Below are 16,574 nucleotides of genomic sequence, written 5' to 3' on the forward strand. Positions count from 1 at the left end.
GAACTCAAAGATAAGCCTTGATGTAAACTTATCTTTATAGGAAAGTTTTTGGTTACATCCAAGGAGTTCTCACATAGTCACATTAGTAGTTGCTCCCTCATACATGTCTTGCATAACTAGTGTATATGTCACGTGTAACTTTTCTTTTGCATAGCCTTCACAACACTTTCTTAGGCACACAATCATATGATAAAAACCGTATTCAAGTCTCTCTTTATTTTATACTCTTAGACCAACCCTCCTAGTAGATATATGACTTCTATTGTAGGTCTTTTTGGCATAAAACCAAATTAATTCTCTTCATAGTTTCTTCCCTCAGTCTTTGTCCAATGGCTTCAATCACTTTGTCCTATAATTTCATAGTGTGACTTATAAGTTTTATCCCTCTATAATTCCCTGAATTAACACAATTGAAATAAAATAAAATGGTGATGAATGATGATTTGAAGAAATAACTAAGAATATTATTTTCTTAATTGCATTTTAAAATTTTTCCTTTTCTAAAAAAAACAACATAAATAAAACCAACCTATCATAAATGGGCTTGCCCATATTTTTTAACAAAGCCCATTAGAAATATTTGGGATTTGGGCTGTCATCAACCTCAGTTATAATTCTCCAATCTATCACCCATTTCTGAATTAGGGTTTTGGCTTCTCTGCTCTGCGCGTTCCGCAGCTCATTCTCTGTAATCAGCTTGCACCAATCAATCACCTTCACTCTCCATCAATGGCGGAACAGGTTTCGATCCGTTGTAACCTTTACAGCTTCTTCTATCAACTTCTGAATGCTCACATTTGCTTCTTCTTCTTTTGCAGACGGAGAAGGCTTTCTTGAAGCAGCCCAAGGTTTTTCTCTGGTATGTGGTTGTTTTAATGCAACAATTTGATTGTTGCTCGTTTTTCCTTACTTGTTATTATTGAGCATTGTGAATTTATGCCGTGTGATGCAGTTCGAAGAAATCTGGGAAGGGGAAGAGGCCTGGCAAAGGAGGGAATAGGTTCTGGAAGAGTATTGGTTTGGGATTCAAGACTCCCAGAGATGCAATTGAAGGTTAGAGCTTCCTTCCATCATGCTCAATTTTTGATTTACTGCATTTTTGCCAGCTACTTTCACACTCACTTTGTTTGCATTCATTGGTCTGTATCATTGTGTAGAGATAAATGCATTGTGCCAAGTGCCTTAGATGATGATTACTGTATTTGATTGTGCTTTATCATAGCTGTTGAGTTTATGAAGTAGCTGCTGAAGTCTAAACTTGCTTCCATTGGGGTAGGCATTGTAGAACTAGGAAAGTAGTTGTTGAGGTCTAAACTTGCTTCCCTTGGGGCAGGCATGGTAGAACTAGGAACTGCTATGAGCCATGCCATGCCTTCTTTAACAGTTTAACATCAATTCTGATTTTTCCCTTTTCTGTTTGCTTCTTAGATGCAGATGTTGAGATTGAAATCTTCAAGTTATATATAATAGTGCTGGTTTTAAGTAGTTTTCTGTTTATATTTATAAGCTAGATATGTTGTTCCTGTATGTTTATTGTAGTTACAAGTTGAGAGTAGAGATGTTACTTGTTAGTACAATTGTTGTGACTAGAGTGGTGTCTTACTTTCCAGGGTCTTACATTGATAAGAAATGCCCATTCACCGGCAATGTTTCTGTCCGTGGACGCATTCTTGCCGGCACCTGCCATAGTGCAAAAATGACCAGGACTATCATTGTTCGTCGTAACTATCTTCATTTTATCAAGAAATATCAAAGGCAAGTGTCATTATCTTTCAGCTAGTTAAGTTGTCTCCTTGAAATGTCTAATATCTGTTTGGTTCCCCTTTAGGTATGAGAAGAGGCACTCAAACATTCCAGCACATATATCTCCATGCTTCCGTGTGAAGGAGGGTGATCATGTTATTATTGGGCAGTGCAGGTTGGTGACTTGCACTCCTGTCCAGTGAATTTTTTTGCTAGAAATGCAGTCATCTGTCTTCAATTTCTGTGACTTCATTTTTGTTTTTAATATAACCTTTGTCTTAATTTTTCTCTCTAACAGGCCATTGTCAAAGACAGTGAGATTTAATGTGTTGAAAGTGATTCCTGCTGGTTCATCTGGAGCTGTTAAGAAAGCTTTCACAGGAGTATGAGCATTTCCATTCGTCCTCATCCACCAATATCCTGTTAGAGGATTTAGACTTGACAATTCCTGATATGCGACTTCTCTTTTAATGTGTTCTGAAGGAATTAGATTTTGTATGCTATTTAATCTTCTTATTGCTGTTCTCTGTATTATCTTCCAGTGATATTGTTCCATTTATCTTTGTGTCTCCTTATGTTGTTCCATTGATGCTGCTGCATTCTTTATAGCTTTCCAAAAGAATGAAAATGCTTCTTAATGCACACATCTAATCCTCTGTTTTCTTGTTGAATCTTGCTCTTGTGTGTAATTTCCATGTACTAGACATGAGTCTTTCCTTCATTCTTGGGTTAGAGCGCAATCCTCTGTTTTTTAACAGTGTAAATAAATTGTCAATAATACAATTTGAAAAATATTTGTCAAAGTATGATGGTGCTAACTAGGATGGTGATATGGTCAGATGGGTCAAACACGCCTTAAATGAATCATATTACGTTCAATGAAATTAGGCTTGTACCCATCAGATGAGGCTAGTCAAACGTTAAAAAACCACATTTCTCTCTAATTTTCTCCTTATTTATCTCTTAAACTCTCAAAATATTTAATATCTAAATAATGAGTCAAATTGTTGCTTTTTAGTCTCTTTTGGTTACATTTGGAAAAAAATGTTGCTTAGTGCGTGTGTACAAAAACTAAAAAGCAATCTTTCTCTTTTTTGAAGAATCTGTTGTGCGTAAATTGGAATGTCACTAATAAATTGTTTTGTCAACTCATGAAGTTGCTCTGTGAGGAGCGTTGGTTTTTTGGTTGCTTAATACATTGAAGGACCAACTGTTTAGATTTTTACGTGTAATCGGTTTTTGTTACTATAATAATAGACAGGTTTTGTATGAAATCAATTTTACTTCTATTTCACTTTTAACACTTTGTTTTAATACTTCTTGATGATGGTGGCAAAAAATCCAGAATCACCAGTGAGCTGTCAATACGGGCCAGCCCGGCCCATATGGGTTGGGTTGAAAACGGGTTGGGTTGTGTTAACCCGGGGCCTTAACGAGCCAGGAAAATATGAACCCAACCCGGCTCGCTACGAGCTCGCGGGTTGGCGGGCTGGCTCGCGGGTTGGGTGAAAAAAAATATAAAAAATAGATAAATTGGATTAGAAAATGTTTTAAAAAAATAATTTCAACAAAATACTTAGAAAAATTGGTAACAACTCATAAGAAAGAGGTTTATCAACCCATTAATTTGTATGTCACATTTGAAATATAGTAAAGTAACTTTTTGGTTACAAAATATAGTAAAATAATTTAGTTGACAAGATTTAAAAACACAATTATTTTACTGTCACATTTAAAATAAGATAAATAATAGAATAACAATAAATAAAACACAAAAAATTGTCTTAAATTTAAAGAAATGAAAATTTTCATTTTTCTATCTAAAAGTAATCCATAAAACTAACTTTAAATTAAAGACAAATAAAATAATTTTTTTAATAAAAAATAACTCTAACCCGACGGGTTGGCCCGTTTAACCCGCGGGTTAAACGAGCCGGGTTGCACTAACCCAAGTTCTTTTCGAGCTGGAATTTAACCAACCCAACCCGGCTCATTTAGTCAACCCGTCGAGCTGGCTCGCAGGTTGGAACCCATATTGACAGCACTACATGATAGTGTTGTGTTATCTTTTCTCTCATCCTATTTGAGACAAGTGTGATGTGCCGTAGAAAATTAATTTTGAAGTAGAACATGAAAATTAGAGCTTTAAATCAAATGAAAACGATCGATAAATGAACATAACTGATAATAATTGAAAATTTGAAGATTAAAATTCATGAATATATTTTTAGTGGACTGAAATCATACATAACAGTTACAAATTGCAATAACAGCATAATAGAAGAAGCAAAATACTTCATGTCATGTGGTAGCCAAATTTTGGGCATAAACATCAATCAATCTCTATACCGATTATGTTGGCGTAATTAGAATTACATTGCCAAGTCGGTCATCCCAAAAAGAGTTTCGTCGTCCTTGAGAAGGGAAATAAATGAGTTTAAAGGAAGTATGTACTATGTATCAAGCTCTGAAGAGGTTGCAGTTCGAGGAGTCAAGGTAGAAGAAACAAGACGAGTTCAGAGCAGAGCTCCGCATGGTGCTTTTGTCCGAGGTCCTATCCTTGCTGGCACCTGCCATAGTGCCAAAATGACCAAGACATCATTGTTCTTCGCAACTAAACTGAAGATGAGATTGCGATATCTTGCTCTGTGGTTCAGTAAACCAACTGAAAGAAGCAAAAGAATCCAACTACTCATCAAGAGAGCGGGAGAATAAGTGGTTGTGGCAGGTCTAACAGACACAATGACCGTACAGCCTTAGTACAGGGACAATCATGAACAACTTAATAAACTGTTTCAGGTAAACCACAAAGATGGCAACTGGGAAACCTTTAAGGTGATGAATGTGTGCAAAAAACACTGCTCAGTATTGGCTATTGGGTAGTAATAGTAGTGTATTTAGGGAGTTGGAGCCCAAATCCCTACCTTGAACTCTTTGTATGCCGAACATTATTGAAGAAAAACGACACCTACAAGACCGGCACTTCTCTCCATCATAGATAACATAATGGCATGTTGGGTAGAGTTCTCATAATTTTGGTGCATGTGGTCAGTTGACATTGTAATCCCACTATATGAGCACATCAATTTCACACACTTCACACCTCAACTAAACTTTGAGCAGGTAATTTTCTTAATCCCACCTCATTTACCATATCTCTAACCTTCTCTACATCTCTCCACCTTCCTACAGCAGCATAAAGGTTTGCCAACAGAATGTAGTTTCCAGTGTTTTCAGGTTCAAGCTCAAAAGTCCACCTAGCAGCCACCTCTCCCAGTTCAACATTCTCATGACTCACACAAGCGCCAAGTAGTGCCCCCCATACAGCATGGTTAGGTTTTATAGGCATTGTTCTAATAAGATTATATGCATCATCCAATCGACCAGCACGGCCAAGAAGATCAATGATGCATGTATAATGATCAACAAGGGGAATAATATGATGTTTAAGCATAAACTGGAACAAAGACAAACCCTCATCAACCAAACCCACATGGCTGCAAGCATGCAGAACAGAGGTGAAAGTGACTTGATTTGGTTTTACTCCAGATTGAACCATCTCATTGAAAAGTGACACCGCCATTTCACCATGCCCATGCTTCCCATAAGCTGCAATTATGGCACTCCAAATAATAATATCCTTGTCCTTCAGAGGAATTATATTAAAAATGTGGTGAGCATATCCTAAACTTCCACACTTTGAGTATATGTCAACTAGAATACTTGCTACTTCAAGTCTGTAAAGAAATCCTGACCTTATAAGGTAACAATGTATGTTCATTGCCTGTTTGAGGTCAGCAAGAATAGCATATGCAGGAAGAAGACTATTAAAGGTTGCATTGTCAGGTTGTACATCTTCCACTAACATTTGTTTAAAGAGTTGTATTGCTTCTCTTGCAAGGCTATTATGTATGAACCCAGATAGAACAGCATTCCATGGGGCTGTTCTCTTTTTAGAGGTTTTCATGAACATTTTATAACTGAGGTTGCCACAATTGCATTTGGCATACATATCAATCAAGGCAGTTTCTACTATGACCTCAGACTCGAGCTTTTGCCGTATTGCCCATGCATGAAGGCACTTGCCATAGTCCAAAGAACCCAAACTGCTACAGTCTGATAGCAGAGAAGCTAAACTAACTGAATTTGGCTCCAAAGCATCAAAGCACTTCTTGCATCACCATTCAGAATATATCCATTAATCAAAGTTGTCCATGTCACTGCATCCGTCTCATCCATCTCATTAGCTAACCACCATGCTTCTTTCATCTGGCCACACTTAACATACATGTCCAGCATCGCATTCCTAACCACCATATTCCCCCAAAACCCTTTCTCCTTGACCAACGCATGAACCTCTCTCTCAAGCTCCACATTCTTCAAAATCCCACAAGCTGGCAAAACTGAAACAACAGTAGCACAATCCGGCTCCACACCAGCATCCATCATTCTGTTATAAACCCTCAACGCCTCCTCTGCACAGTTATTCCGAAAGTACCCATTAATCATGGTATTCCAAGACACCACGGTTTGTTCCTTCATCAAGTAAAAAACCAGTTGTGCTTGATCTTTCTCCCCAACACTCATATACATTGCCAGCAAAGAGTTCTGAACAAATGTGTCCGAATCAAAGCCAGCCTTAAATGTCATCCCATGAACTCCAACACCCATATCAAGGAAGGACAAGTCACTACAAGCCTTGATAACGATAGGATACGTGAAGTTGTCGGGTAGAGTCCGACACGAACGGAGCATTTGAACAAACAAGTTCAGGGCATCATGGGGGCGACCCATTTGAACATACATCCTCATCATAGTATTCCATGAAAACAAGCTTCGTTGGGGCAATTTATCAAACAGATGGAAGGCATAGGAAGCATGGTGGCACTGTGCGTAGGTTGTAGCAAGCTTAGAGCAAAGGTTGGTGGATGAAGAGAGAAGGCCAAAGGTGAGGATGAAGGCATGAAGCTTTTTGGTTTCTGAAAGGGAATTCGAAGCTGAAAATTTTCGCAAGAGAGATTCGCACTGTGTTGCAGTGGTCACAATCCTCTTCGCTTTGCTCATTGGCCCATTCATCTATTCAACACGGTCAAAGAATCCTCCATTTATAGTTTTCGCTCTACCCGACCCGGAGTTTGTTTGGGCCATCATATCTCAGCCACCCAACCCGGTCTATTAATCTGGCCCACTTTAATCTAGACACACATTTAATAGTAAAATTTAATTGACCTTAATTTATTTACCAAAAAAAAACTTAGTTTTAAAATTATAAATGTTTTTTTGTTGAACCTCAAGTTTTTTCATGTGAGAACCTTATGGGCGGCAAAGTTCGTAGCTATTTTCTTATGAGGAACCTGATGGGATATCCATTTAGTAGACTTAAAAAATGTATATTGTATATTACATTACAACTTTCGTATATACATATTTTTTTTTGAATTTTTATTCTTATATTTTTATCAGTTCCTATCACATCAGTTATCATATCATTTCATATTTATCAATTCTATTCTATTGGTATTCTCTATTATTTGTTAGTGAAATTGGTATTAACAAATAAGAAAATGACTTATTGACCACTAAAAAAATGTAAAGACTCAAAGAGAGAAAAGAATACAATAGAAGAATATTAAATGTGACATATATAATTATATGATGTAAGTTTTTCTACCCTCATTATTTTTTTTCCTGACAAGCTAGCGCGGCAATGCTCTTCCTTCCTTGTGACGGCATGCTTTGGATAATTGGATATGAGACAATTCCCTTAAACATCAACTGGTTGATTGATTGATGTATGCGACTGGTTGCTGACTTACTGCTCCATATGACGTGAAATTACAACAAATGTAATCACAAGTTTTGAATTACAATTCACCAAGTGTACGTTGCAGGTTACTTGGCTTGATTTTCTTCTTTTGACATGACTATTCAACACTTTATTATTATAACACAAGATCATTTGCCTTCTTAAACCATCTCTACCAGAAAATTAACTTCAAGGCAACAAGTAATAAGCTTATGGAAAGGGATATAAGGATGAGATTAGTTCTGCTCCACTGATGGAGGGAGGAAGAGGAATCTTGGTAACAAATTTATTTAACACTGTAGTGGTCATTGGTCATTGCAGTCGGAAAAAAGTTGAAAGGACAAGTTATAATTTTTGTTTAGGGGTATTGATGACACCAATCTACTTTCACCTGCCAAATAGAGATATAGTAAAGAGATGAAAAAGAATTGAGAGATTAAATGGCTGACTTGATAGTAAAGAGAAGAAAAATAGAAAGAAAAAATAAGTTTAAGTGAGAAGGAAAATTAAGTAAAGTGTGAACATATTATTATTGTAAAAGAGTTCACATTTCACTTTTTCTTTTATCTAATTTTTACTAATAAGTGAAAAATGTACATGAAGCAAGTATTATTCCTAACAAAATATATTGCAGAAGAAGTAATTACACCAAAAAAATGACACCTATTACCAACTTTTTCTTCCGTGAGAGTTTCATTTGGTAGATTATTAGATTAGATTAAGATTATATTTGAGCATTAAATAATAGGTATAAGCTAAGCTTTTGCACTTATAAACCCCCTGTGGAGTCAAAACTCTTACTCCCATTGAACTTTGCTTCATCTTCAAACAATGTCTTCAAGAGCTATTTGCTTTAACCAGAGGATTGATGAATACAGCCTTCAAAACGGGGTGTTGGTAACCATTCTTCTCCCTCTCGTCTATTCATATTTGTATATTATGAATGAATGTGTTTTTGTGCATAGTGTATATGATAATGAATAATCATGCTCTTATTTTGTACATGTAAGCATCCTCGTATTCATGCCTTTATTTGCGCATTCTATGTTTTCTAAGGGACTTTTGGTCATGGATTATATACCATAAGAGTTCTTGCTTTCCTTGTAACTCCTCATCACTATGTTAAGTGTGTTAACATTATAACATATATGGTTGAAAGCTATGTTCTATTTTGACAAAGATTTATTTTGGCAGAGAATGCCAAGGAAGCTTGTGAGTAAACATTGGGATGGAATCTCAAACCCTGTATCTCTTTTGCTTCCTGGTGCTACATGGGAAGTAAGATGGGAAAAACGTGGTTATGACGTTATCATGTTAGGGGATGAATGGAAGAATTTTGCAATGCATTATTCTTTGGATGTGGAACATTTATTGAGGTTCTCCTTCAGGCATGATTCACATGTTAGAAGAACACAGTTTCATGTTGAGATACATGAATCTGGCATGGAAATAGATCACTACCCCTTTAAACAAGGAAGTGCTGACTCTGGTGAAGAAAGTGACAAGAGTACTGATGATGAAAATGAAAATGAGAAAGAGGTTCATGTTTCTTCGAGACACCAGAAAAAAAGGCCAAAATCTCCCTTACCAGTTTCTCGTTCTCCTAAGAAGGTGAAAACCAACTCAAAAGAAGGTAAAGTAAGTTATCACAAGCAGCAGACAAGAACTGAATCTGGAAGGGTAAAGCTTGAGAATAATAAGCTAAAAAACACAGGTAGATTTCTTTCTTAACTATTTTTTCTTTTTTGTTAACTTGCTGAAGTTGTACTCCCAATTTTTTGTTAACATCGTTTGTCAAATTACTAATTTCTCTTTCATTTCTTCATCTATTTTTGTGGACATGAGTGGAATTAATGGAGTACTGTGGATAAAAACTTATTGATTTTTTGTTCCACCGATTTGTTAACAGGTCAAAAACAAATGAGCCATGGTAGAGGAGAGTGCTCAAAATCTGCCTCTATTGAGAGTGAGGAGGAGCCTTTAAGAGATACTAAAATTGGGAGTACTGCATACGAAAGAGCCTGGACTTTCAAATCTGACAACGACATCATTTGTAACATGGCCCCTTCATACCAAAATGCGATGGTAAGGGGAAAAAATTGTTGTGTAACACAAGTTTTGCTTATATATATATATATATATATATATATATATATATATATGTATGTATATATATTTTTTTTTTTCCTATTAAAAAAAGAAATTAAACTCTGTCATCTTTGAATAATTTGTTTAATGTGGTGCCACTTTTGTTCTGTTTGTCTAAACAGTCACTGCCAAAAGGATTTATACCAACACATTTACAAAAGGTGGAAGGGGAAGCAGCACTTTGGGATTATAAGAGGAGAATTAAATGGGATGTCAGGTTCAGGCAGAATCCAACCAGTAATCAAGTTAATCTTTCTACTGGTTGGAAGAAATTTCGTGAGGATAATAATTTGAATATAGGTGATGTGTGTGTTTTTAAGAGAATGAATAATTCAGCAGAAGTTTCATATAGAGTTAAGATTTTCAGGGCCACAAAAGCATCAAGCCCTCACCATGTTGAAGGTAATTAAAAAATGGTTTTCAATTATCATGCAAGTTGTATTTCGTTTTCTGTTATATTTTTGCTTTACAAGCTTATGGGATGGAGCAGGAGCTGAAAGAGGAAAACAAACAAGTCCTGGAAATAACTTTGCTGAAAGGGGCAGTGAAAGAATTGCAAAGAAGTCCTCAATAACTAATGTCTTGGATAATGGTCTACTACTTACTACCAACACATACTTCATTATTTACATTTTCTTATTTTTCATATTTTGATTTTTTTTAACTTCCCCTCTTTTTTCTTATTATTATAGATTATGATGGTTCTGAAAATAACAGCAGAAGGCTAGAGAATCAATTCACGATCACTTTGAAGAATACTGATAGGGTAGTAACACTGCTAACTATAGTGTGTTTAAGTATTTAATTTTTTATGAGCATGCAGTAATAAAACTGTTTTTCCATTCAATTTTGCATTGGAATTTCGTGGGTTATTTTGAATTTCATGTAAATCTTTCTCTCTTCACAAATGTTTATTGCTGGGATTACTCTGGCAATATTTATGAAGTGAAAAGAAGTCTTGAAAATTTGACAAACATGTCATGTAGAATCAAGAGAAATTCTATCAACACTATTTTTTACACTATTATGTGAGTTTCACTAAATTATACACATTTAGTCATAATTTAGTGGGATCTACATAAATTTCAATCAATTAATAAGGTAATGTGAGAAACAGCATGTTAGTTTCTAGTTCTTCCCTTTGGATCAAATATTTATGTTGTTGCTTATGACTAATTAAATTCACTTCTATGTGGTGAACAGAGTATACCCATGGGATTCATCAACAAATATGTCACTGCTAGGGTAACATATGCGATACTGCAAGCTAAGAATAAAGAATGGCACGTGCAGCTATGCTATGATCGAGAGGATGGTTCTGCAAGATTCCTTTCTTCTGGTTGGTCTAAATTTGTGAGGGATTGTGAGTTGGAGGAAGGAGATACATGTGTCTTTGAGCTGGTTGATAAAGAAAAATTTGTGCTCAAAGTTAGTGCTACAAGACTTATTGTTTGAGTTGTTAATTGATTACCCCTGTAACTTTTAATTAACACCTTCTTAGTTTACTTTCATGGATTGTTTAGAACTTTGTGAAATTGTCACTGAATATTGAATAATAGTTCAAATAATAGTTCAAGTGATAAGAATTATGTGACATACGAATTAATATACCAAAAAAGAACGTTATGAAATTTGGCAACATTCTGTACTGTGGATTGGTCTGCATTTGTAAAGGATCATGAGTTGAAGGAAGGAGATGAATGTCTCTTTGAGCTAGTTGATGCACACAAATTTGTGCTTCAAGTTAGCGCTGAAAGACCCACTTCCATTTTCTGAATTGTTGGTTACTTGTTTATCAATGTAACTTTTAGTATTTCCTAGTTTATTTCCATGCCTTATTTAGAATCTATGAAATTCCGGCACCTTGGCGGTATGAAATCACCTTGACTTTTTTTTATGAAAAAGAACATGGAAAGGAAGTATACGAAAATATTTTATCCCTAAGTTCCACCATTTAACCAATGGGTAACAAGGGATTGGCGAATCACCTTGCTTTTATTTTTAAGAGTGTGTTTGTAAAGAAGTTAAAAAAAAAAACGTAATCCAACTTTGGCATAAAATTCACATGTGATCCTGCAAGCTAATTTAGATCTCTATCAGTAAGATTTTTTATAAAAATAGACTCCAAATAAAACGTCAAATTGTGATTTGTTGAATTATTGGATTAGAAAATACTAATAAACTTATATCCAAACTCAATTTGATCCGAAAATGTTCTTATTTACTTCCGTTTTTAATACTTACTCGGATATTCTTATGTCGGTTTTCTATTGAAATTGCTTTTTGCCATGAAAAAACTTATAAGGATTCGGCTTCTGAAAACCTATGAATAATCACGCTCTCTCTTTTGATATAAGTCTAAAACACATCCTTCTAGTTTTACACTCACGGCCACTTTGCTTCTACTTCAAACAATGTCTTCTAAACCCCAACCTATTCACTTCTACAAGAAAATCGATGAATGTAGCCTTCAAAACGGAGTGTTGGTATTGTTCTTCTCCCTCTCTCACAAACATATTTATATTTATATATTATACGAGTTCATATACATGTGTATTGTTAATCATGCATGTTGTTAATTAGTTCATGCCTTTATTTGCATCTTTGTTCTCTAAAGGCCTTTGATTACCGTTAGTTTTATTTTACTTGTCACTCATCATCATGTTAAATGTTAACATTAACATATATATAGTTGAAAGTTTTGCTCCGTTACTGACAACGATTTTCTAACAGAGAATTCCTAGAAGTTTTGTGAGTAAATATTGGAAAGGAATCCCTAACCCTGTAACTTTTGTGATTCCTGATGGAGTTACATGGGAAATGTCTTGGGAAAAAAAATTTGATGTTATGATATTAGGAGCCAATTGGAAGGAATTCGCAAAGTTCTATTCCTTGGACGTCAAATACTGTTTATGGTTTTCCTACCTACAAGATTCACAATCGCAGTTTAAGGTTGTGATACATGATCAAGATGGCTTGGAAATAGGCTACCCTTCTCTCTTGAAAAGAATTGGTGAAGAGAGTGATCAGAGGAAAAAGGGGAAATCTTCTAAGAAGATGAAATTCAACCCAAAAGAGGATCCTAAGTGTTGTCACATGAAACATGAAGGAACTGATTCTCTAAGGACAAAGCTTGAGATTAATACAAAGCACAAAAATGCTGGTAGATTTCTTTCTTGTTTTCCCTTTTTTTTGTTTCCTTTCTTTCTGAAGTTGTCACAATGAAAAGAATGAATGTGATATTCATTTAGTGTTTGTGATGTTGTCACATTGTGATTTCCTTGCCATTCTTTAACAGTTGAAATACAAGACAGCTGCTATGCCAGAGGAGAGTGCTCAAAATCTGAGGCTCTTAAAAAAGAGGAGCCACTGGAAGATACTAAAATTAGCAGTGCATTACAGAGAGCCAAGGCTTCCAAATCTAGCAACGATACCATTCGTGAATTTTGCAAATCACACATTAAAAACAAAGTGATGGTATAACACAATTAAATTGGAGAAGAGGACAAGCTTTGCAATAACTCTGATTAACTTACATTATTTAACTTATTTTTTATTTTTTTGCCTAATTGGTAATGCAATGTGATGCTAATTTTTTATTGTCTAAACAGACAATGCCAGTCAAATTTATTCCAGCACCTTTACAAAAGGAGGGAGAAGGGAATGTTACTCTTTGGGTTTCTGAGGATAGTTGGGTTGTCAGGTTCAAGAAGATTCAATGCAGGAATCAAATTTTACTTAATAGTGGTTGGGAGAAGTTTGCAGAGGACAATGATTTGAAAGTGCATGATGTGTGTGTTTTTAAGGAAATGAATTCAGCTGAAGGTTCATATAGAGTTCAGATTTTTCGTGCCGGAGAAGCATCAAGCCCTCACCAGATTCTAGGTAACTCAATCAAAGATGTTTTTCATTTATCTTAATCTTCTATTGCTATAAAGTTGCATTTGTTTATACTTTTGATTAACTTATGGATATTGGAGCAGAGGCTGAAGGAAGAAAACAAAGAGGCCTGCCAGAAATTGAAAGAGGCAGTGGAGGAACTGTCAAAAATTGCCCAAGAACTAATGTCTTGGATTATGGTCTGCTTACTACCGGTACATGCTTCATTCTTACCATTTTTCTATTGTTCATATTTGAGTTTTTTCCCCTCACTTTTTCACTTTTATGTTCTTTTAGATTCTGAATTTCCTAGAAACAACAACACCAAGCCAGAGAATCAATTCACCATCACCTTAAAGATGGCTGAAATACATGGAATGGTAGTGCGCATATCATATAGTGTGTTTGTTTTGTAGTTATCTTAATGTATGTTAAAGTACTTTCCATTCACTTTTACACTGGAAATTGATAAGTTGCATTTAGTCACATCTTTTGGATTGTTATGCTATCTTTATTTTCATAATAATTTAGCACCTGAGATTCTATGCATATTCATTAAGACAGATACATATAAAATTTTAACATAACTTTCTCATGTGAATTTAACAAATGTCAATTTCATTTGCAATGACTAATTAAATTCACTTCTATATGGTGAGCAGAGAATACCGATGGAATTCGTCAGAAAATATGTCACTAATTGGTCTTACTGCCCTCTGGTGCTGCGTTTTAAGGAGAAAGACTGGACTGCGAGTTTATATTATTCTCCAGTGGAATATTCCATGGTAATGGACTGGTCTATTTTTGTGAATCGTTCTGAGCTGAAGGATGGAGATGAATGTCACTTTGAGCTAGTTGATGAAGAAAAAATGGTGCTTGAAGTTAAAGTTACAAGACGCATGCACGGAGTTGTTAATCACTTGTAACTTTTATTTACATGTGCTTTTGCTTAGAATGTTTAGCTTTTTGGAATTCTGGTAAACTATATAATAACTATTTTGTTATACTTGGATTCTTTTTGAAGGGGATGTTTAGTAGCTATTTCTAACATGAAAAGGGAATATAATAAATTATTAATCTCTTTCACCTTTTATTTACCCTGATTTTTTTTTAAATATTACAATTTATTATTTCAGCCCGTATATAGAAGTGTTTTAAATTTCATATCTATAAGTCTATAACCTCCCCTTCTTTTTAACTTTTTTTTGGTGCTTCCCTTCTCTTTATTGTAAGTTCAAACACGTCCTTTTCCACTATATATTTATTTTAAACTTTTAGTGATTACACTCCCAAGATTTTTTTTAAATCATCTAAACTACTTTTGAAATACCGAAGGGGTGCTGATCACAATGATTACGGTTACGGTTGTTTGAACCCTGAAATCAAAAGTTCGATCATCAAGAAAACACTCTTAAGGAGACTTTTGACTTTTTACCACACTCGTCCCTTAGCTCACCAAGGATAGCTCACCAGGAACTAATTTAATAACAATTAACAACTAATATTTGTACTATCAAGGTGCACAAGAATTTCTAAAACATTAGAAAAATTGATTGTTTAGCTTTTCGAAATTCTTGTGCACCTTCACAGTATAAATATATGGAATTATATTAATTTTAGTTCTAATATGCCAATTTCAATTTTATATTCAATTTTTCTAATGTTTTAGAAAATAGTCATGAGCTGTAGTGCATTGGGCTCCAACTCTCTAATTTGCTTCTACATTTTTCTTTCTTTCTCTTACTCTGTCTCCAACTCTAATCAGTGACTTTTTCCATTCATTCAAAACAATTGAAAATAAAAAGAATGGAGTCAAATTTTAGTTTTTCTTTCATGAGTAGGGAAATGATCACAATAACCACAAGGCGTGACATAGTAATTGTTAGATCACATCGTCCCTTAATCATTAAGTCGGAGGTTCGATCATTTCCAACATGAATGAAGTGCACATTGTGATTCGCTGTTTATCATTTAGTACAAACATCTGCGATAAGATAATTAATCATTACTAGTATTGATCCCGCGTCATCACGGACGTAATAAGAGTATTTTGTCGGCATACATCATTAGATTTTTTCATATTTCATTTCTCATTTTTCTTTTTAAACTTTTTTAAATACGTATATCACCTTTTTTGGTACATCAAAATTATAAATTGCGCCATCTAGGGATTGATTCCTAGACCTCCTCAACTAATCCCTATATCATCTATCTCTTATTACTTGAGCTATCATTCAGGGACGTATATCACCTATTTAAGTTTTTTTTTATAATTTGTTACGCTTTGAATCAATATACTACCAAAATAATTTTAATCTTCCATATGTATATACGGAAACATAAAGGGAAAAACTTAGATACAGTATCATTCATACAGTTGGTACTGTTTACCAATAAAAAAATAACATTTGTCCCATTAATAATATTTTCATTTTTAACTGCTTTCCCTGTAACAAGTCACGGTGTAATGCTACCGGTTTCTGCATCTGAATTCCAATTAAAAAAACTTTCAGTTCTCACTTTGGATCCAATTCCTATCGATATTGGCTTTTCATTCTCCATGTCTGCCTCACCAACACAAAGAAATTCACTGCAAACGTGGTATGCAAACATAGCTTGAAATCGTGGTATGCAAAAATATCCTGGTGCACAAAAGTAGCTTGAAATTGTGTTGTACGACTTCTACTAAGTGTATCACTGCAAATATTTTCTCACGAAGGTTCCAAAAAATGGGTTGAGGTAGCTTTTCCCCACATCCCACCCCTCTTTTCCCTCACCTCCAATCCAAATTTCAAGCTTGAAATCAGAATCAGATTGAAAACGCATGGGGCTCGACGATGGAGATGTCACAAGTCCGTTGAGGCCATGCGAGAAGAAGGGGATGCGGTGACAGACTTGGGTCCCCGCGCGGTGGTGATTCGGCGCGCGCGAAGCGACGTGATTTGCACGATGGTGGGACAGAACCTTCGTCAAACAGGTGCATGGCTTTAGTCTTGAA

At 35.2% G+C, this 16,574-nt stretch overlaps 3 protein-coding genes and 1 pseudogene across 3 annotated transcripts; 3 read left to right on the forward strand and 1 right to left on the reverse strand.

The window, feature by feature from the left end:
* The first annotated feature begins 587 nt into the window (after positions 1 to 587).
* On the forward strand, positions 588 to 2,414 carry LOC130718401 (40S ribosomal protein S11-like). The gene is made up of 6 exons (XM_057568984.1): positions 588 to 741; positions 819 to 859; positions 953 to 1,053; positions 1,611 to 1,755; positions 1,829 to 1,918; positions 2,042 to 2,414. Exons 1-6 carry the CDS (start codon positions 730 to 732, stop codon positions 2,130 to 2,132), a joined length of 480 nt encoding a protein of 159 aa, XP_057424967.1. The 5' UTR covers positions 588 to 729; the 3' UTR covers positions 2,133 to 2,414.
* Positions 2,415 to 3,947: 1,533 nt separating this feature from the next.
* LOC130718399 (pentatricopeptide repeat-containing protein At5g39350-like) lies at positions 3,948 to 6,824 on the reverse strand (annotated as a pseudogene).
* A 1,542-nt stretch (positions 6,825 to 8,366) lies between these two features.
* Positions 8,367 to 11,284, forward strand: LOC130718400 (B3 domain-containing transcription factor VRN1-like). Its single transcript, XM_057568983.1, has 7 exons — positions 8,367 to 8,446; positions 8,744 to 9,263; positions 9,459 to 9,634; positions 9,820 to 10,099; positions 10,188 to 10,289; positions 10,390 to 10,463; positions 10,901 to 11,284. Exons 1-7 carry the CDS (start codon positions 8,381 to 8,383, stop codon positions 11,150 to 11,152), a joined length of 1,470 nt encoding a protein of 489 aa, XP_057424966.1. The 5' UTR covers positions 8,367 to 8,380; the 3' UTR covers positions 11,153 to 11,284.
* A 1,233-nt stretch (positions 11,285 to 12,517) lies between these two features.
* On the forward strand, positions 12,518 to 14,502 carry LOC130720019 (B3 domain-containing protein REM16-like). The gene is made up of 6 exons (XM_057570603.1): positions 12,518 to 12,860; positions 12,996 to 13,174; positions 13,309 to 13,582; positions 13,681 to 13,791; positions 13,874 to 13,956; positions 14,239 to 14,502. The coding sequence occupies exons 1-6, from the start codon at positions 12,518 to 12,520 to the stop codon at positions 14,500 to 14,502; spliced, it is 1,254 nt and encodes a 417-aa protein (XP_057426586.1).
* Positions 14,503 to 16,574: the final 2,072 nt, after the last annotated feature.

This window comes from Lotus japonicus, chromosome 5 (genome assembly GCF_012489685.1).
Source record: "Lotus japonicus ecotype B-129 chromosome 5, LjGifu_v1.2".
NCBI classification, from domain to species: Eukaryota; Viridiplantae; Streptophyta; class Magnoliopsida; order Fabales; family Fabaceae; genus Lotus; species Lotus japonicus.